The sequence below is a fragment of the Phyllostomus discolor genome, chromosome 2 (assembly GCF_004126475.2).
Source record: "Phyllostomus discolor isolate MPI-MPIP mPhyDis1 chromosome 2, mPhyDis1.pri.v3, whole genome shotgun sequence".
Lineage (NCBI taxonomy): Eukaryota > Metazoa > Chordata > Mammalia > Chiroptera > Phyllostomidae > Phyllostomus > Phyllostomus discolor.
Genome location: NC_040904.2, coordinates 200,125,539 through 200,148,482, shown reverse-complemented (window position 1 = coordinate 200,148,482; position 22,944 = coordinate 200,125,539). Strand labels below are relative to the sequence as shown.

The 22,944-nt window shown below is 36.4% G+C and overlaps 1 protein-coding gene across 11 annotated transcripts in view; it reads left to right on the top strand.

The window, feature by feature from the left end:
• ANKS1B (ankyrin repeat and sterile alpha motif domain containing 1B) overlaps positions 1-22,944 on the top strand; it is an 833,247-nt gene that overhangs the window by 111,024 nt on the left and 699,279 nt on the right. For 10 of the 11 annotated variants that reach the window (XM_028531910.2, XM_036019451.1, XM_028531904.2 and 7 more), the window contains exons 2-6: positions 3,310-3,390; positions 12,843-12,999; positions 15,674-15,970; positions 18,715-18,790; positions 20,179-20,280. In XM_028531910.2, coding sequence (XP_028387711.2) covers positions 3,310-3,390; positions 12,843-12,999; positions 15,674-15,970; positions 18,715-18,790; positions 20,179-20,280 — 713 coding nt within the window. The remainder of the gene's footprint in view (positions 1-3,309; positions 3,391-12,842; positions 13,000-15,673; positions 15,971-18,714; positions 18,791-20,178; positions 20,281-22,944) is intronic. The other variant, XM_036019450.1, reaches the window with a different exon arrangement.

Sequence of the window (22,944 nt, the reverse complement as noted above, 5' to 3'; positions counted from 1 at the left end):
AGAGGGGGAAAAGGTATGGAGAATAAGTAGCATAGATGGTAGGTAGAAGACAGGGGGAGGGCAAAATAGTACGAGAAATGTAGAAGCTAAAGAACTTATGACACATTGACATAAACTAAAGGGGGGAATATGGGTGAAAGAGGGTGTGCAGGGTGGAGGGGAATGAAGGGGGGTAATGGGACAACTGTAATAGCATAATCAATAAAATATATTAAAAAATATTAAAAAAATATGGTTCCAGAGCCAGAATAGAGAAATCAGTGAATACAAGCGAACCCTTAGATTTGACTAGCAGCGCATATAAGAATTTAGTGTAAGATAAAGTTGACATTTGAAATAAGCAGCAAATGAAAAACATAATTCAATAAATAGTCCTGAAAAGTTGTTTCAATTATTGTGTATGGAGGTAGTCCAGTTCCTTACCTCACACCATTTAACACCCTTGTCTTCAACTTTGCCTGTTATCCTCTGGTACAGTGATTTTTAACCAGTGTGCTGCAAGAATTTTTAAAACGTGTGCTACCTGACTATTTAGTCAGGGTACTGACTCTTTTCTCTCATATCGTCCAATAGAAAAATGACAACAGTAACACAGCAGTAGCCATCTTGTATGAATCAATCAAAGTTATAGTTAATTTTTGTCAGATCAACCAAAAGTATAATGTGTTTTTTGATGTGCTGCAGAATTTCAGTAATTGGTTTATGTGTGCCATGAGTTGAAAAAAGTTGAAAATTGCTGCTCTATTCTAGAGACCATGCATTTTACCCATTCCAGAGAATATATCTCCCCTTATGCTATCCCAAGAAGAGGAGGGGATCTGAGAATCTGATTTAGATTTTCTAGCGGTGCTGTTGGAATCTTCAATATTTTGTTCCTTTTTATTTCTGAGTAGTACTCCCTTGTGTGGATATATGAGTTTGTTTATCCATTTGCCTGTTAATGGATATTTGGGCTCTTTCAGTTTGGGGCTATTATAAATAAAGTTGTAATGGATATTTTCTGTATAAGTCTTGATGTGGACATATGCTATTATTTCTCTTGACTAAATACCTAGAGTGAAATGGCTGGATTGCAGGGTAGGTGTGTGTTTAACTTTTTAAGAAATGGCTGAATTTTTCCCCAGCATGGTGGTACTATTTTACGTGTGCCTCTGCAGTGTGTGAGTTGTAGCTGATTTGTATGGCTGTGAACACTGGTGTTTGAAGTCTTTTTAGTTGCGCTTTTATGGTAGCATCTCATGATTTTAATTTTCATTTTCCTAAAGACAAATGCTGTGAGCACCTCTTCATGTTCCTACTTGCCATCTGTATGTCTGCTTTGTTGGATCTGTTCAAATCTTTGCCCACTTTTAAATTAGACTGCTGATTTTCTTATTAGTGCAATTGGGGGTTTAAAATTCTATTCCAGATCAAAGAACATATTAGAAAATGTGATTTGCACATTTTTTCTTCCAGTTCATCTCCTTTTCATTCTCTCAATAGCATCTCTGAGGAGCAGACACTGTTCATTTTGATGAAGTCTGATTTGTCAAATTTTCTCATGGAGCTCACACTTTTGGTGCCATATCCAAGAAATCTTAGCTTAGCTCAAGGTCACAAAAATGTTCTCTTACATTTTCTTTGTAGAAGTTTTATGGTGTCAGGTTTTACTTTTGAAATCTATGATTCATTTCAAAGTTATTTTTTGTATACGATCTGACAAGGTATGGATCAAGACACTTTTTATTTATCGTGGCCTGAGGACATTCTTTTGTCCCAGAACACTTTTTTGATAATTCATTTCTTTAATGAGTTGCCACTGTGCCTTTATCAAAATTGATTGGATGTGTGTGTAGGTCTAAATTGACTTTCTATTCCTTTATCTGCTCTGTTGATCTATCTGAACTCTAAGACCATTCTATCTGCCTTGTTTACTAGAGGTTTATCACAGTCATACCGTCAGGTAGCGCCCATTCACAACAATGTGGGTGGACCTAGAGGGTACTATGCTAAGGAAGTAAGTCAGACAGAGAAAGACAAGTACCATATAATTTCACTTGTGTGTGGAATATAAAGAACAAAATAAAGAAAGAAAACAGGAATAGACCTCATAGATACAAAGAACAAAGTCAGGGTTGCCAGATAGGACGGTTTGGGGGTGGGGGTGGTGGGTGGAAAAGGTGAAGGATTAAGAAGCTACAAAACGGTCATGGGAATGTCAAGTACATCACAGGGAGTGTAATCAGTAATATTATAATAACCGTGTATGGGGCCCGGTGGGTGCTAGAAGTATCAGGGGAATCACTTCATAAATTATATAACTGTCTAACCACTATGCTGGACATCTGAAACAAATATAAAATAATATTGAATGTCAACTTGAAAAATAAAAAAAAAGTTTATCCTCTCAATGAACACTTGAATAAGGACATTCCACTCACTTGTATTGCCTGTTCCACCTTAGTTTAAGTCCGTTATGATCTCTCATTCAGAATAGCTACTTATTCCTTCTCAGAGGAGCCTGTGTGCTCTCTGGCGCTTCAGTCATCTGACTACTTTGTAACTGTTATTGTATGTGTCTGTCTTCCCCATTAGACTCTATTCTTGTAAAGAAGGGCCTTAAGTTACGATTTTGTACTCTCAGTGCCTAGCTCACCATATGACATGCAGTTGGGGTACAATAAATATTTTGTGAATACATGAATTAGCTTGTCATTAGATGTTAGTTTTGATGGCTTTAATATCATCAGAAACATTAGATAAAGTCATTTTTTTTGGGCCTACTTCTGGAAAAGGGTCTTTCAATCCTTATTTATTCAAAAGCTACAAATCATTTCTGTAATTTTAGTCATGAAGGATAAAATGACTTTTGTATAGTTACATGTTATTTCCAGAATATTCTTCCTATTATGTAAAAATATTCTAAAAATTCTTCAAATCACTGCCATCTCAGTGAATGAGTGTTAAAAGGCAAGAGGCAGATGTTGTAAATCTTTATTCTTTAGTATATAATATAGTAGCTAAATTTTAATTGCTTCCAATATTTAATGACATAAATAGGGAAATGTTGGATCCAGATTTTAATATATGGCAGGGGGCCTGTATTTGCTAATAATTTCTGAAGTTAGTTATATTCCCTAATAATTTCCCTGCATCAAATAAATGAAGTTTTTGTTCCGGAGGGGGGCGGTGTGGAAGATGGTGACCATTTTTCACATGACTAGAATCTTCCTGTGTGACCTGCTGTTGGCGGTGGGACCGTGAGGCATCTTTGTGTGTTAAAGCACCGTCCTGCCTAATGTTAACTCTGCGCTTGTGCTCTGTTTGCAGCATCTGGCGAGGCCCCAATGTGAACTGCACAGACAGTTCGGGTTACACTGCTTTACACCATGCGGCCTTAAATGGACATAAGTAAGTGCCACTTATTTGGACTGGAATCCTTGTATTTAGTTACATGTGATGAAGTTAATTGTGTCTGATGATAGTCGTCTCTTGTTGCCCTAAGTCCCCTGGGCTTACATGAGTTTGGAGAGGCATCAGGTAGCAACACCTGCAAGTGAAACGTGGTAGCAGAGTTGCTGAGGATGGTTATGTGCAGAGTATAAACTGAGAGAATTGCTCTGAGATCGTCAGATGTCACCCAGGGAGAGTGAAGGAGGTGACAAGACATGTCACTCATGTGTAGCTTTGGGGAGGGATGGGATAAAGCCACTTAGTACAAGCTTACCTTTGGTGTCTTCACCTAACATGGAATTATTCACTGGGAGTGAAATCTTAATCGATTCTTGCTATTATGAGCCATGGGTGCTTTTATGGACCACTTCAGAATTCTTCAAATTTAGCTAAAATGCCCTTTTTTTCCTTTATGATGGCCTTTCTGGTTTTAAACTTGTTTAACCTATGGAATTATGTTTCAAATAATGTGATAGTATACAGTATGAAGAGTGAAAGAATGTGTAACCATAGCAACCATTTCATTTCCAGTGTTTTAGCTGGGTAACCTTATGGTTTAGTGACAGAGTCAAAGTGGGAGGTGTCCTCTGGATGATTTAGATGTTCTGTCCTTCCCCATCAGAAAAAAGTGACACTTTTCACGTGTCTCTTCCTCCTATATTTTCTTTGTTCTAATAATCCAATTTGGTCTTCCCAGATATGGATTATTTCATTCCACTTCAGTTTTTCACATGTGGTAATTACTGCCTTAAAAATGCTACTTATCTTTTGCCCTGACTGGTATGACTCTGTTGGGCATTGTCCAGCAAAGCAAAAGGTCACTGGTTGGATTCCCGGTCAGGGCACGTGCCTGGGTTGCAGGCCCTCCCTTTTGTAAGAGGCAACAGATCTGTGTTACTCACATCGATGTTTATCTCCCTATCTTCCTCCCTCCCTTCCCCTTTCTCTAACAATAAATACATAAAATCTAAAAGAAATTAACATAACTCCTGGCTGGCATAGCTCAGTGGATTGAGCGCGGGCTGCTAACCAAAGTGTCGCAGGTTCGATGTGACATGCCAGGGAACATGCCTGGGTTGCAGGCCATGGCCCCCAGCAACCGCACATTGATGTTTCTCTCTCTCTCTCTCTTTCTCCCTTCATTCCCTCTCTAAAAAAATAATAAATAAAATATTAAAAAAAAGAAATTAACATAAAGTATGCTACTTACCTTTTGCTTTCCCACCTAAATGTTTTTTTTTTTACTTTGAATTCAGATACAAGGGACTTAATCATACTTGATCACATTTTATGACCCTAAAGTTCTCACTCAAGAAACTTATCATATTTGTTATTATTTATCATTATACATTTTTCATCTTAAAACTGCATAAATCTAAAATTATTATTCTCTGTAAAGAGCCATCAGAATTGCATCAACTATCATAAACTTCATGTTTCATCACTTGGATTCTTAGTATCAGAATTTCCAAATTACATTTTTTTTTTCATCCACTCCCTCTTCTTTATCATCTTATGTCCTCTAACTTAGAACCATTTTATTTTGCCAGGTCTTTTTCAACTGGTAGAGTAGAAAACGTGTACAGATCCTTACCATCTGAATATTTTTCTTTGTGTCTGGGTCATTAGGAACGAAGCCAAATGAGATCAGCCCAAGGTGTACAACACCAATGGCTTCTTTGGCATGTTAGGTTTGGATTCCCTGAAGTTCCAGTTGGGATCACAGGCTGGCAAATAACGGACAAAAGATCTCAGGCCTGACCTTTTGACCTATACCACTTTTCTTTTTTTCTCTCAGAGTGGCAGTGTAAGCACTTCTCAAAATAATGTTATCCCAAAATGGATTAGCATCCGTATTTCTCCTTGATTTGAAATGCTTGGTAAATGTTATTGATTTATCCATAATGGCTTAAGAAGTTCTAGCCATTGAGGTATATTTCCCTGTGGCCTAATTATAGCCTAATGCATAATTTTTAGCTTCTATTAGTTACATACAAAGTGAAGCTAATTTAAGTGAATTGAAGGGCATTCATTAAGATCATCACAAAGAGATTGGGGATTTTACTGGATATTTTTTTAAGATCTCTTTAATTGCAGGTACTCTCGGAGAATTCTACATCTCTGCTTTGTCTAACTGAAGATGCCATTTATCTTTTCTTTTTAACACTTTCTAGAGAGATTTTACTTGGTGTCATTCTACAGGCATTGGGAAAAAAGCAGGAAGTTTCTAATCCCATTTCATCTCTGCTAGTTATATGACCTTGAGCCATTTAATTAACCTCGCTAGGCCTCAGCTTAATGTACCGAATATAGAGACTAGATATTTTTCCTTGTTTCTACCAGTTATACTATTTTATACTATAGTGTTTTAGTACTATTTGTGAGCCAGTTACACACCAAGGTGCTACAACTCTGAAATCTGGATTTTCATCTGGAGTATAAGATTGCTTTATTTTAAATCATTTAAACAAACAATGGACTTTTAAAATTAAAGATAATTTATTCTACCCTGCTCTCCTCACTTCCCTCATTTATAGGTGGAGAAACAAGGTCATTCTGGATAAGTGACTTAGTGGCCACTTAGATATAAGGTGGGGTTATGTCTACACTCTAAGTGTTGTAGTTCAAAGTGTATGATTTTACCAATGCTCTGCGTTCTCCCGCTTTTGTGGCTGTATGCACCTCAGTTTCTGAACCTCTTTCTGGCTTTTCTCTGTCACATTATGTATTTCTGGGCTGCCTCCCTTTATCATCAACTGCTATTTTCAATGGTAAAATTAATGGAATGCTAATTTTACTGTTGTCTTAAGATGTTTGAAGGAGAAAAAAATGTCACAGAATATGTCTCAGAGCCAGAGAAGAATGGTTTTTCTTTTCTTTGTCTTTGCTATTTTCGCTTAGCATAGGTAATGAACAATTTATCATGTTATATTCTTTCCAAGGAAGCCTTAGCAGTCAGCATAGAAACACATCATTTCCATGCTTGTTGCTATTGTTGTAGCCATTGGCTCTAGATTGCTTCCGTAAGCATTATGATTTCTAGGCTAACGTTTATGGAATCATAGAGCTAGAAGTAATGTTACAGGGTCCTGTAGTTAATTTTTTTGCTTTGAACACAGGCTTTTTTCCTGCTGCCAACCTATTATTTAAATACTTCTTACTGTATATTAAGCCCAGTTTCTCATATTTTGTATGTTTTATTGGTAGTACTTCTTTATTAACACTAGTTAGTCCACAGTGAAGCAGCGTTTTATACCCAAAATACAGTATTTTAAGTTGGACAATTCATCTCTGCTTAACCGTATCAATACACAATAGAAAATATACTCTATAGATGATTTCTTGGGTTATTTGTAATTGCATATTAGAAAATCATTATCTTCAAATTATACAAAAATCATGGTCAGTGGAGCAAAGTCCACTAGCTACAATTATAGATAGGTTATTTCAGTAAATAGGCTACAGACCTATCTATTATCGGTTCTCTCTTTTAATATGGAGAGTCCATTGTCTATCTCATGTATTTCTACATTCTCTTCTGATAGTAATTCATTACCCAGTGTGGGGGAGGAAGAAATTTTACCCTACCATTCCAGATTCTTCTGGCTCGTCTAATAATCAAATCAACATGAGACAAATTATTAACAAGAGAAAATAACCAAATTTACTACACAAATGCATATGGGAACCCCACATATGTGAGAGGCTAAAGGACAGAAAGTTAAAGTGAAGTCGGTGTGACTTTGAGCTAAGGCTGATGTAAGTAAGGCGCCTGGGACTTCAGAGCGGAGGGAGGTTGTAGGCAGGATGATAAGAGAGCAGATAATTCAGTAAGTAGAAGTTTGCTCTGCCTTATTGATAGATCATAAGTTATTTCTGATAATAATTCTTATTACAGATAAGTCCCCTAATTTAAATTATTTAAATTTGCCACTTTATTATTGTTAGGGAGAAGTAAATCTTCAAGAAAGTTTGAAATCAGCAGAGCTTTCATGAATTTGAGAATTTCATTAGTTTTGTTAATATTATATCTATATAATGATGATTTGCACTTATTTCAAAGTTCTTTTGACTACCAACAAGCAAGGGAGGGTGGAACAAAATAAATGTCTCCGGCAGTGATTTAATTGTAGGGAAACTTGCTGTTGTGGTAAAAAAAAAAATTTTTTTGAATTTTCCCAATTAGTTTAATTTCACTCAGACCATATATTGAAACTTCTTAAAAACATTTAACATTAATCAGCAATATATTTATATCAGAAAACAAAATAAATTAAATATAGTAACAAAAATCAATACTTTTAAAATTCCTATTTTTACCCAGACTTATATATATTAGCCTAAATCTGCAAAATGTTGCAATGATTTAAATTAGATTATTATTAAATTTATTTGATATTTTGTTTAGATTCTGGGAAATGAAATTATTTTTCCTATGATCCCATCAATCACATTTACTTTAGAATTTGATATTGTTTCTTACTCATCAAATGCTGCATGTAAGAAAAAGTACCAGCTCTGGCTGGTATGGCTCAGTGGACTGAGTGCCAACCTGTGAACCAAAGGTTGCCAGTTTGATTCCCTGTCAGGGCACATGCCTGGGTTGCAGGCTAGATCCCCAGTTGGGGTCACTTGAGAAGCAATCACACACTGATGTTTCTGCCCCTCTCTTTCTCCCTCCCTTCCCCTCTCTCTAAAAGTAAATACCTAAGTAAAATCTTTTTTAAAAAGAAAAAGTACCATTTTATGTTTAAGATAAATAGGGATTACTTCTCTACTTGCTATTCTATAGGCATTGTTCATCAATATGACTTAATATTTTATACTAGATAGCCAAGCATACTCAACATGTTTATTTGTTGATACTTCTAAAGTATTTAACATGCAACTTAAATAAAAATTAAGAAAATATTGATTTGGTGGAATCCTAGTGTTAACTACTCATCTAGTGTAGATACTATAGAAAGGACCTGAAATTTAATTTTAATAAGTCTGTATAAAAGAAGCCTGTGTAATTCATATTACATGGGGTATACATAGATATGGCAGAAGAAAGATTAATGACAATTTGTTGATTTGATTCAGTAAGCCAGGTACTTAATTTTTTACATTAGAAATCTGAGACCAGCCAGTTCATTGCCTTATATCTCTGAGTAAGATGAAAAGATGAACTTAAATAAAAATTTAAAAATGGGTTTATACTTAAAAATGAACAAATGTAATGACATGAATACATTTTTAAAAACTTAAATAAAAATAATAGTATTTCATTAGGATCTTATTGTTTACCAATGGCTATGGTATAAACATACATGTCTTTTGTTTTTTAATTTAGATATTAGATAGTGGTATAGGTATGGAAAAATATTTTCTTCTTCCTTTCTAGGTTATTTGGCTGGTCTAAATAATTAAGTTGATGTAAGAGAGATAGATTAACAGGAAGAAAAACAAATTTAATGACATATGTGCAGGAGCTCCATAAAAATGTAAGATCCAAAAGGCAGCCAGGTAATTGAGGCTTATATAACACCTTGAGCTAAATAAGGGGTAGAGGTCTGGAGACACACAGGGGAGGAAGGCCATGCAGAGGCAGGTGAGAGGAGATGTTTAGAAAGCAAAGGTTGCCCTGTTATGCAGAACAAGATTCTTAGGTCAAAAAGTGTCTTTGGTAATCGCTCTCTTTCTGATTTAGGCCCCCTTTGCAATTCAAATTTAGGTAGGTGAGAGGTTTCCCTGAATCTGTTGGGTTTTAATAGCCTTTAACTCAAAATAATACACAACATATACAAAGTAATGCACAATATAAATGGTCAGTAAGTCACTTTTTTCACCAGATCTTAAATCTTTCTGACAAATAAAGAATGAGTGCATATCACATACATTATTAGAAAAAGCCTACAAAAAATGAGCGAAAGAACAAATGAAATTCTGAATGACAGTGAAGGAAAACAGGATTGATGATCTTGTGAAACTTTTTACACTTTGAATGGAAATGCTTTTAGAAGTTTCAGAGTATATATAATTTAGTTTTCTTAGGCATAGGAAATAAAATTCAAACCCTTCACGTAATTATCTTTCTCTAATACATAAACTCAGAGAAGGCTATTTTGTGGTAGGAAAAATTCTACCTTTCAGATCCAGGTATTTAATTTAACTGTGTTTCCTTTGGTATTATTTTGCCTTTTATTTAAATTCTGAAATACATCTGTTAAAAAAAAGTTGCTGAATATTACAGTAGTCTGCTTTGAGAATAGTGATTGATTATGTGAAATTTTACAGTCATATGTTTCTCACTTAATTCATGCCACAACCACTTGAGACTGGCAAAGAGATGTAGAATTTAAATTCTATTCCAACAATATCTGAGAGACAGGTAGAAATGATTTGGTTTGCCCAAAGAAACCAAGTTAGTAAGTAGTAGAGAGTTGGTGCTTCAGACCAGACCTTCTGATTTTTATCTGCTTTTACAATTCATAGGTGTTGAATCCTTTTTACCTCATTACAGTTCTTTATCTCAGAATGGAAGGCCCTGTATAATAACTCTTACATGGCCCAGGTGAGGAGAAGTATATGAAGTGGACAACCTTCAAGTGTCCTTCTGATTGGCAGATTCTTTTCTGCAAAGTTGATTTCCTGGAAGGCATTTTCACTTTTACAGGATTTTAATTTTACTTGGGGCAAGAACTAATATTTGTGTAGTGCTTTACTATTTATCAAATGGCTTCTGTTCTATTTCATTTAAAAATCTCACCAGTCTTGACTATTACCATAGTAATATCCCCCACAGAAAAGAAGAAGAAAAATGAGGCTAAAGAGTTTTTTAGAGTGATATTATTAGATATTATTAGTTTGTAATATCTAATACAAACTCAAATTTTCTAAAATGAGATGTAAAACTACACTGGTTTTTAAATAAAATAAACCCCCCCTAATTTTCTCTGACATCTTAATAGAAGAATTGAGGACTCCTTGGAACTTCCTAAATATTTCAACCACATATTCTTGATTATTTCATCATGATTTCATGCATTTATCAATTAAGTCCAAGGTTCCAAGTGTGCAGAAGGAAAAATAACTTTTACTCTTATCTTTCTACGTTCTTGGCTAAGACTGCCCCTCCCCCCATAATAAAAAGACAGAGTAACAGGAGGGAAAGAAAACAGAAGACTAATAATGTGTATTTCCTGTGTATGTGGCAGAGACCCAGGGAGACTGAGTAACTCCCCCTACATGTCCAAGCCACCACCTCCAACACCATTCCCAGCTAAAGGCAAAAGATCCTGGGAAGTGAGGGGAGGCCAGTTGCAGGAGGTTGTCAGAAAAAGCACAGTGCAAAGGAGGCATGAGTTGCCTTCTCCACTGATAAAAGTTTCTAGAGACTGAGTTATCTTTCTCCTCAGTACACAGAGGGAGGCACCCTGACAAATAGAGATTTCCCGTGTGAATGTCAAGTCTCTTATAAAAGAGCAACTTCACAGTTTTCAGAGCCCCTCCCCATTCTTAAAAGTAATCAGCCTAAAATAATCCTTATGTCAAACAGGCATATTCTGGGGCCGTATATTCTGCCCCCTTTCACAAGATTAGGCCACATTCAAGGCAATGTCTTTCATCGTCCACTGTAATTTGGTGTTGTATCATGGTGTGTGTGTGTGTGTGTGTTATGGGGGAGGAAGAAATGTTTTCTTACCATCATGGGTTCTTTCAACTGATCTAATCAAATTGACACAAGACAGATTAACAAGAGAAAAATAACCAAATTTAATTATAGATGCATATGTGGAAACCTGACATACAGGAGAGTTGGAGACTCCCCCCCCCCCACCCCCGCCCCAGCCGACCACACAGGAGAGGTTTAGAGACCGACAGGCAAAGTGAGGTATACATGACATCCCGGGCTAAGGAATGTGGTTAGACTCCTGAGGCTTCAGAAGGGAAGAAGGACGTTTGCTGATCCAAAAAGCAGACCAGATGTCCAGTAATGAGATGTTTGTCCTATCATATAGATAGGTCAAAATAATAACTCTTATGACGGGAAAGGCCCCTAATTTAAATTCCTCTGGTCAGTTGGGGGTACAGTGGGCAGTTGCTTCTCTTAGGCCTACAGGGTCTCAATTAATTTTAGGTCCAAACAACACACATGCCACAAAGACACATCTTGGGTGACTTGTTCTAAAGGTCTACAGTGTGCTGTCAGAATTCTAACTGAACTTCTATTCAAGCTTCCTCCAGCTTTTCTCATTTGTTCCATTTAAAGCCTGGCTTTATGAAATATTTAAATTTTGCTCTTTTCTTACATTTGTTTTCACCATTGGTGATTTGTTATATATAAAAAACAACTTTAGAATATATTATAATTTTCTATATGTATATATGTATGAGTTTGTTTATTTATCTAGAATTTCTTTTAGAAAGTAATATAATTTGCTTTTTAAATATATCCAAAGGAAAATGAAGTTTTTCAGAATGATTGTTTTTGATTGTTTGTTACAAAGTTCATTACACTAGTAATTATGAATTAATTCATCTGGAGCTTGAGTATTACAATTCACAATTTTAACTTTGGAAACCTAGTGGGACTTACTACAAAATCCTATAGGTAGGCTATATTGAGTATGTACTGAAATTGCATTATTATGAGAACTTGTCTCATAAATGAATTTCCCTCTTGAAATGATTTCTTAGGCTTCAGAGGACAAAGGTGAAAGAGCAGAGAAGTATGAATGATACACATTCAAAGTACAATGTGTGCTGTGGCTGAAAAGTGGTTAAACCTTTTTTTTTAACCTTGGCCTGTACTGCACGAAGACCATAAGAGTCCCTTTTGTATTGTGTTGTCTACTCTGTCTGCACCCTCATTTTTGTACTCCACTCCTCTGTAGGAATCATGCCTAAACTTCCTAAATGTCTCTTGGTAGTGTAATAGCTTTTTGATAAGAAAAATAAAGAAGTTGTACCTCAAATTTTTCTTTAGGCTAAATCTTAAGTATGAGATATCTGAAAAGAACTACTTTTTAAAAATTGGGAAGAGGTAGGCTTTTAAATTTTTTACTTAATTCATTCAGTTATATATATGTATGTACATTTATATATGTGTGTGTGTGTGTGTGTGTGTGTATATATATATGTAAATTTTGCCAAATGAGTTCTATTAAGTAGTTTCCTTGGTTAGTCAGTGCTATATTTGTGTGCATGTGGTGGTGCTGATTTTTCAGGTAAGTTAGTAGCCAAATGATTAAGCAGATCCGTAAACCCAATTTTACATCTCAGTACGTTGAAAGATTTACTCTAAACTGCCAGCCAGCATCTAGTATAGTTTTATAATGATCTATTTAATAAAATCTGTGTTGTTCAGCTTCTTTTCTTTTCTGTATGTGTTTTTAAAATTTTTCTTCTTTTTCTTTCCTTCTTAGAGAAATTGTTGTCAAACTACTTCAATATGAGGCATCTACAAACGTAGCAGACAACAAAGGCTATTTTCCCATTCACCTGGCTGCCTGGAAGGGAGATGAGGAAATTGTGAAGATTCTTATTCATCACGGACCATCACACTCCCGAGTCAATGAACAGGTGCACTTGTGAAATGTTTGTTCATACTCCAATTTTTCTAGATTTTTGAGAATGCAAAGCTACAGTGAAAAATTGATTATTTCTGTCTTTACTCTGCCGAAGACCTTTCCACTGCTGAATTTCCTACAGGAAAATTTGAAAAATGCTTTGGCATTTGTATACAGTACAGAGCCACTAAACTGGGCATTCATAAAGATATTTGTTGACAAGAAAATCCCATTTAAAGGAAGTAGCTGTGATATTTTTTTTGCCTGCCTTATATAAGCAACCATTTTGTAGTTGCTGAATATTTAAAGATAGAATGGAATTCACATTTGGAATGTGAATTAGACCTTTTCTTAATAAAAATTTAAATGCTAAAGAATGATGATAGCTATCATTTATGTAGTGCTTTACCATTTACATAGTGCTTTCACATTAAGTACAATTTTATGAATCAAAATGCAAGATATAGTATATACAGTTGCTAATCACAAACTAAGTTAAAAATTTTGTGTATGTATATATGCTCAGAGTAAGTTGAGTAAAACACAGCAGCAGTTGATACTGACAAAGTCATAATATTTGCAAGTAGATAATATCCACATTACACATGATGGACATATTAAAAAAAGGAAAACTATTGTCCGTATTCTAAATAAATAAGGCCACCGATTCCAGAAATAAAATAAGGTCCCCTAAACAGTGTGATAACAAACATCTTGAGCTCTGCATGCCCCCTACTGTTCCCATTTTGTAAAACTATATTTGAAAACCAGCATGCAGTCCAGCAATTGAATTTCAGCCAGGGCATTAAGCTGCAGGTTGGCAGTTGTCCAATGTCAATGCAAGTAGGTTACTCTAGGGCAAGCACATCTAATAAAGTATAATTAGCATGTTGTTCAAATAGATACAGACTTCACAGGCCTCTTGCTGAAATTCAGACTACAGAATAAAAAGTAATACTAGCACGAGCTATAAAAGAGCAAAGGGAAGAAAAATATTTGTTTTCTAAAAATGCAGCTGTAGAAAGAACTAATTAAGAAAGATATGTTATTAAGTGGAAGTCTTATTAATATTTATCACAATAACATGTGTTTACAGGTAACAAAATGCAGAATATTTTTATGAGAGTAAACTTGTAAATTCGATCTTTAAGAAATGACAGATATGGCTATCTTTATCAGCATACGGGAGTAGAAGGAAATTTACGAGAAGGCTATTCTGTTCTTCAGAAAACCAAAAGTTGAAAAATCATTTGTGGTATGAGCCATCTGGTGGCTATTCCTAAAACTGTCCGAGTGCCCCAAAGCACACCTGAAATAATAAAGATGGGAAAACAATCCAAGGTTAAAAAGCTTTTTTTTTTCTTAACATTTTATTTCTTTATTTTTAGAGAGAGGAGAAGGGAGGGAAAAGAGAGGGAGAGAAACACTGATGCCAGAGAGAAACATCAATCGGTTGCCTCTAGCATGCACCCCAGGACCTGAAAAGAAACCAGAGTATCCAAATATTTTTTTAAATGACATAAAAATAAAGAAATAAATAAAAACCTACAATTCACTCATATTTGAAACAAAGGTGTTCAGTGGCATTAAGACTGTAATGGCATGTCTTAAACAGAAACACTTTTTTTTTTGATGCTGAACAGATCAATTAAAACATAAAAAAAAAGGTCTTTTGTAAAGAGATTCTTTTTTCACTTCGATTACTTCGTGTTTTAGTTTCTATTTGCTTTCTTCTTAGGACACCAGTCTGTCTTCATTCTCTTACTTACATGGAAAATACAATGAAACTTAATTTGGGAGACCTCTCTTCAAATTTTTCACTGTCAAGAATTTACTAATCAGTGGGGGGCACAGGTCAGTGTGGCAGAGTGGGTGAATGCTGTCCTGTGACCGCATCAAAATTACAACCAAATGATAGAACAGTCCCCCTGGAGCCAGCTGAACAGAAGTCTTAAAACTAAGGATGTAAGGAAGCAGCTATGTTGAAACTTCATCAGTGTACCTAAAAAAAATAAAGAAAGACAGAGTTTACGAATCATTTGTCTTTTGGAAAGTCAGTCTGTGGAGAGTATGTTGTTGTAATTGTTATTAATCTCTCTTATTAACAGATACCGTGGAGGCGTGGTACACAGTGCAGATGGCACTGCCCGTCTCAGCCCAGCGGGGCTGGTGACTAACACGGCAAAGTGATTTATCACTCGTGGAAAATGGAATAAATAATGTAGGGAAAAGTTAGATATTTGTCGAAGTGATAACAATCTAATGTGATATTTTTGGCGTAATAAATGATACATACTTTTTATCAGATATAAAATTCTATGAGGAATACTTATCAAAATCAATAAACTATTTTTTTTTTCATAATCTGTTGTGAACACTTTGGATTATTTCTTTTTTTTTAAGATTTTATTTATTTATTTTTAGAGAGGGAAGGGAGAGAGATAGAGAGAGAGAGAGAAACATCAATGTGCGGTTGCTGGGGTTATGGCCTGCAACCCAGGCATGTACCCTGGCTGGGAATCGAACCTGGGACACTTTGGTTCCCAGCCCGCGCTCCATCCACTGAGCTACGCCAGCCAGGATAAACTCCTATTTTCAAAGCATGTCAGGTGTATAACTGTTCAGTTTGAAGTTTGATATCTAATTGAATTTCTGAAAACTTGCCTTTTCCACGTCCGTCTTAACAGAACAACGAAAATGAAACTGCCCTGCACTGCGCGGCTCAGTACGGACACTCGGAGGTGGTCGCTGTCCTCCTGGAGGAGCTCACTGACCCCACCATCAGGAACAGCAAGCTGGAGACACCCCTGGACCTGGCGGCACTCTACGGACGGCTTCGCGTGGTCAAGATGATCATCAGCGCACACCCTAACTTGATGAGCTGCAACACTCGCAAGCACACGCCGCTGCACCTGGCTGCCCGCAACGGCCACAAAGCGGTCGTTCAGGTGCTGTTGGAAGCGGGGATGGATGTGAGCTGTCAGGTGAGTCTTCGTTGAGCTCGGCTTTCCAAGTGACGTTGCTCTTGCTTTGCTTTGCGATACAGGTGTGAAAAGTTATATGTAGAAATCTAACCACTTTTTGATTAGTCAAATTGTCCACAAGTATTTTTGTAACTACCTAAGTTCAAGGCGCTCTGTCACGCACTGTTGGGTAATATGTGTATAGATATAAGGTATAATCTCTAACCTCATTCTAATTTGAGAGGTATACACAGGGAAAATTATTACCTGATGGCAGTTGTGTGTGGTATCATTGGTAACTGTTTCCTTTATTCCAGTAGCTAGCACACACTAGGAATCCAAAGTTGAATGAATGTATGAAATAAGATTCTCTTGAACATTTGAGTGTGTACCTTGTGTTTAATATGTCAGCGCATTTAGAATCCAATTCTCCCAACTGTCCTATGGGATTGAGAACTACTAAATTCCAATTAAGAGATGATGAAGCAAACAAAGATTTAAGAAACTTGCCAAAGGACACATAGCTGATAAACCCAGAATGTGAATTTAGACGTACTGACTAAAGTCCAGGCCTCTTTCCACAATAATGTGCTGTATTTGCATGACTAATAAAGGGAAAATCACTATCCCTCAGGGCTATTAGAAAAAAGTTACTGGAGACATATGGTTTGAATTGAGCTTTGAAGGATGGATTGTATTAGGAGAATAGATTTTGTTTCTCCACAAGGAAAAGGCAACCTGCTTTTGTCTGTCTCAAGTTAGCCACATTTTTAAAACCTATTTTATTCTTTTTAAAATTTGTTAAATTTTTATTTTTTATTGTAGTTTTTTTCTGTTACCATTTAGTCCCATTATTACCCCCTCTGCAATCATCACCACAGTGCTGTCCATTTTCCTCTTTGCCCAATCCCTCTGTCCTTCTCCGGCCCCAGCTGTCATCTTGCTTTCTATCTATGAGTCTGTCTCTGTCTTGCCGTTAGTTCAGTTTGTTCTTTAGATTCCACATAAGACTGAAATCATATGGCACTTGTCTTTCTCTGACTGGCTTCTTTCACTTAGCATAATGTTCTCCAGGTCCATCCATACTGTTGCAAAGGTTAAAACTTTCTTCTTCTTCATGGCCAAATAGTATTCCACTGTGTAAATGTCCCATAGTTGTTTTATCCATTCATCTACTGATGGATACTTGGGCTGCTCATATCTTGGCAATTGTAAATAATGCTGCAATGAACACAGGGGTGCTTATGTTCTTTCAAATTAGTGTTTTGGGTTCTTTCGTATATATTCCCAGAAGTGGGATCACTGGTTCAAAACACAGATCCATTTTTAATTTTTTGAGGTTTCCCCATACTGCTTTTCACAGTGGCTGTATCAGTCTGCATACCCACCAACAGTGCAAAAGAGTTCCCCTTTCTCCACACCCTCACCGGCACTTGTTGTTTGTTGATTTACTCATGATAGCTGTTCTGACAGGTGTGAGATGGTATCTCATTGTGGTTTTATTTTGCATTTCTATGATGATTGGTGATGTTGACCGTCTTTTCATATGTCTATTGACCTTCTGTATGTCCTCTTTGGTGAAGTGTCTATTCAGGTCCTTTGCCCATTTTTTAATTGTTTTTGTGTGTGTGTGATTTTTTGGGTGTTGAGTTTTATAAATTGTTTGTAACTTTGGTATATTAAGCCCTTATCGGATGTATTGGTGAATATGTCCTCCCATTCTCTAGGTTGTCTTTTAATTTTGTTGATGTTCTCCTTTGCTATACAAAAACTTTTTAGTTTAGTGTCGCAGGTTCGATTCCCAGTCAGGGTACATGCCTGGGTTGCAGGCCATGACCTCCAGCAACTGCACATTGATGTTTCTCTCTCTATCTGCCTCTCTTCCCTCTCTAAAAATAAATAAATAAAATCTTTAAAAGAAACTTTTTAGTTTGACGTAGGCCCATTTGTCTATTTTTTCTTTTGTTTCCCTTGCCTGGGGAGATATATATGATACAATATTGTTATGAGCTATGTCCGAGATTTTGCTGCCTGTGTTTTCTTCTAGGATTTTTATGGTTTGGGGCCTATCATTTAAGTATTTGATCTATTTTGAACTCATTATTGTGTGTGGTGTAAGAAGGCGGTCTAGTTTCGTTTTTCTGCAAGTGTCTGTCCAATTTTCCCAATACCACTTGTTGACTAAACTAGCTTTAGCCCATTGTATGTGCTTGCTTCCTCTGCCAAACATTAATTGAAGGTGTGGGTTTATTTCTGGTCTCTCTATATTCAGTTCCATTGATCTGTGTGTCTGTTTTCTGACTTTTTCTTGATTTCTAGACCAGTGGCAACATTCCTCTCTTCTAGAGACCCTTTGGGTTCCTGTCAGACTGTGACCTTCTCCCCCATGTATTAGTTAGCTATTGCTGCATAGCAAACTATCCCCAAACTTAATGTCTTCACACAATAACTGTGTATTTAGATCAGAATTCTGAGGCTGGTGATTTAGTCTGAGCTTAGCTAGGTAGTTCTCCAGTCTTGGCTGGATTCTCTCATGTGTCTGGGGTTAGTGGTAGGTCAGTTAGGTGGCTGTACATCAGGGATTGACTGGATGTTGCTTGGGATGATAGGCGAGACTGGACTGTGTTCTTTAGTCTACACTGTCTTTCTCTCAAGGAGTGCTGATATCACAGAGAATATGTATGGAGATATAAAATGACAGAATTTTGTTAACCTGGAATCATTCCTAATGCAACTGTGCTTTTTTCCTTTTTCTTTTTTTCCAGACAGAAAAGGGGAGTGCCCTTCATGAAGCAGCTTTGTTTGGAAAGGTGGACGTTGTGCGGGTTCTGTTAGAAACAGGTAACTGTCATGGCCTCCCACGGAGCTCCTTCGGCCAAGTTCTATTTTTATTTCAGGAGTAAAGGAGCAAAAGGAAATCTCTACCTTCTACAGGAGGAAGGAACTGATCCCCACAAAGTTATGATAATTCCTTTGTTTATTAAAGAACATAATACTTCCCTAGGTTTTTATATTGCGAACTACGGTAAATGGAAATGAGAGCTGCCTGTCCTTAAGGCAGATTCTCCTGGTTATTTCAACAACGGAGTCACTGTTGTTTGTCAGCTGCGGTGATGTAAAAGGGGCCTCTTACAGGGATGGCTTTGAAGGAGCAAAGTACAATTGTTTGTCTTCATATGTGTATTCTGATTAAAATGAAATCAAATGGAACTGAGGTTTGATTTTTAGGATGAAAAGGAATGTGTGCAAATTCATACTTGGAAACAATGATTCTTTTGTGTTATGGATATATTTAATATAGTTATTATCCTCTGTAAAAAAATGTAAAACAGTGGTGGAGTATTGCCTTTTGATTGTGTTTATGCAAAGTTAAAATTTCATGTATATTGAACTTGACACATAACACAGTGATGTAATGAATGATTTGAGGCAAACAATGAAGTATTTGCTAGTCACACACCCCTACACAAATGAAAAAATAATAAAAATAATACACGATCTTCCTATGGTGAACTAACATTTAAGGCCAGATCCTGAAAAGTGGCTGTGCTTGTGGTTAGATATTTGAAAATTTATAAACTTTTTTTTTATGGTGGTGAAAGCTATTTGCTACATTATAGTAAGGTTTTTAGTACAATATATATTTTCAGAATTAAAATAATTTCAAAAGTGTTTCAGATATACAGTTCAAGGAGTTTGCTCACCAGGTAGATGATGAGTGTTACTGACACTGATTATTATCTTGCATGAATAAGTACGAAGTGTTTAACTTTGGTACTTGGACTAGAGTTTAAAACAATCATGCTCTTTCAACTTTTGTGAATATTCAAGTATTTTAAGACTTCTTGTTTTCCTCACATAGTACATTATTGTAATTTTAAAAATATTTTTATGACATTATACAGAATATATAAATCACATGACCACTATACTTTAGGAATTCATATTGTAAATCAATATTTTCAGCTTTTGCTATGTAGTTTACAAGCCAAACTAGCTATAATCCTAAAAAGCATTCTTGAGAGAGAATTCATTATCGACATTGTTCCTAATATTTGGTAGCAGTAAACCCCACCTTCTGTTTTACTAAAGTCCTGTGTGCGTGCACACACACATGTGACGTAATTTTTAACAAATGACTGTGCGTGAGTTAGAGCAGTTGTGTATTAACAGTGTCTTCCGGTGGCGCTCCAGTGCTGTGCCTCTAGTGGATTTTCTTTTTCTTTCAGGAATTGATGCCAACATAAAGGATAGCTTAGGGAGAACTGTCTTAGATGTTCTGAAAGAACATCCATCTCAGAAATCTCTCCAGATTGCGACACTCCTACAAGGTAAACGATATTGAATGATGGATGAGTTTGCCTTCAAGTTAAGACTAAAATGAAAACCGTTCTAGTTTTTTCTTAGAGTTTGAGTTAATGTTTACCTTTGAATGATTTTTTTTGCATTTGTTTTCCTGGTAAACTTTTTTTAAAAAATATTATTAATTCTAAAACTTGGCATTTAACATGTTTTTTTTCAAGATTTTATTTATTTATTTTCAGAGAGGGAAGGGAGAGAAATAGAGAGAGAGAAACATCAATGTGTGGTTGCTGGGGGCAACCCAGGCATGTACCCTGGCTGGGAATCGAACCTGGGACACTTTGGTTCCCAGCCCGAGCTCCATCCACTGAGCCACGCCAGCCAGGGGGCTCCTGGTAAACTTTTAAACTCAATAAAATACTTTTTGATGTTTTATTTTGATTTTTCAACTACTCAGTATTTTAAGAAAAGCTAAAATATTTTTTTCATGCGCTTGATATTAGTCTTTTAAAACCATAGCTACTAAATATGCACTTATGAACTTGAAGGTAATAAGGTAAAAATGATGATGTTTAAGTATTATCTTACATTTGAATAATCCTTTAAGAGTTTTCAGGGATTTTCTATTGTTTTGTGTTATTTTTACATGTTTCTGAAGCACCAAGAGTCTAACTCACTTGTTCAAACTCATGTGTACTATTCTAAGTGGTAGAACTGGTACATAAATGCTGGTTAACAATAATAGTTATAAATATTTCCTTTCTAATCTAGTAGTACAAAATAGTTTAGTCTTGCCAGCTCTTTTCCCAAATATTTTATTTTTTATTTTTATTTTCTTAGAAAGAGGGGAAGGGAGGGAGAAAGAGAGGAAGAGAAACATCAATTGGTTGCTTCCCATGCACTCACAACCAGGGACCTGGCCTACAACCCAGGCACATGCCCTGACCGGGGATCGACCTGGCAGCCTTTCTGTTCACAGGCTGGCACTCAGTCCACTGAGCCACACCAGCCAGGGCATTGGCCTTTGTTTTTGATAAAAGTCATTTAAGTACCTTTGTAGTTGGTTGCAGTCATTAGGTATACTGAAGGTGTGACAGCCATTTAGGTGCTGCTTTTTTTGTTTGCAGGACTACATACTTTCCTGTTTGACCTAAAACTTTTATGAAAAATTTAGATTTAAATGTTCTCCCGCTTTCTACTTGGTGATTAGGCCTGGCATGTAGCATGTTCCCTAAAAAACCCAAAGTTTATTCTCTCTATTCCATTTAGCTCAGGCACTATCAGTGGCGGTTTTCTCCTATAATTGTTACAGATCGGCTGTAAGTATAACTGAGGAGGGAGGCAGACAGGTTTCACTGGATGTCAGTTGGGACGCTGAAAACAGATTTGTCCTGCAGGGAGAGAAATGAGTTAAAACCAAGTGGGCAGGAGATGTGTAGATGTAGGAATCATAAAGGCCACAGAGGGGTGAAAAGAATAGATCATTATGCTCTTTACTCTCAGTGTTTCTGACACCTCTCAAGGAGGTGCCGGCCTTTATGCTTTTTTTTATTAGTAAAGGAGTTAATTTTATGTCAAGTGCTGATAGAGACAAATCAAAGAAGAATACAAGAGTGGCTCTTCATATCAATTCAAATTAAAGTCAAGTTGATTAAAAGCTGAAGCATAAAAGTAGTACACAGCATTTTTATAAGGCTTTTCCCTCTAAGCACTGTGTATTTCATATTGCATTTTTGCCTCTCACTGGACTTAAAAAAAGAGAAAAAACTGAGGCTTTTGCATAATGTCTTTTGGACAAAGCAAAATGGATATCATCCACTTAAAAGGGGGCATGGCATAATTACAGACACTTTTCATAATATCCTGCATTAGTTCAATGTAGATAAAAATATTATTACGGAGGAGCAACTACCTGTGCACTTTTAAGTGACCAAGATTCATCAGGCATGACAGTTTGTGATAGAGTATATGGGGCGTCTCTGAATTTTTTAAATTACTGGAAAGTTTTAGAATGTGAGCACGTTATCTATATTCTTTACATTCCTGGATTTCAAGTCACTGGTGCATTTTAAATCTTATGAAAAAGTTTGGTACAGCAATAAAGCCAATGTATAGTAGATACAATTACTATTTGTGTCCTGGGGAGGAGGAATTCCATTTATGTAATTACTGACTGGGTCAAAACTTTTAATGACAGAAGCCCATAGATTGCCTTCTTTTTCAGCAGAGCTGCCAGTGGAGTAGAACTGCCCTTAGGTAGAAACTGTTTGAGGCCAGTGAGGACACAAGTGGTTGGCAGGATTACTTAACTGGACTTTAAGAAATAAAGGTTCCTTCTGAATAAAGAAATGCAAGTCCACGATCCCTGTGAGGAGGGGCCTGCTGATTTAACCCTGACACACACTGCTGAATGCTTGTAGCAGAGAGCGGATATGTTTTGTTTACATCACATGTTTTGGCCCACACTGTTTCCACAAAAAATGATATTGAGTTAGCATTCAACATCTAAAAATCTAGTATTTCAGTTAAAACTCCAGAGTTTTGGTTTCTCGAAAAATGCAGGCCTTCGTTCCACTCCATTGCCTAACTTTCGATGGGGTGCCTGCTCTTGGGTACTCGTGGTCCGTGTGCTCCGTGCTCTGTCCGGCAGCACTGAGGCTGAACAGTAACGCACGTTTATCCCTGCTCCCAGG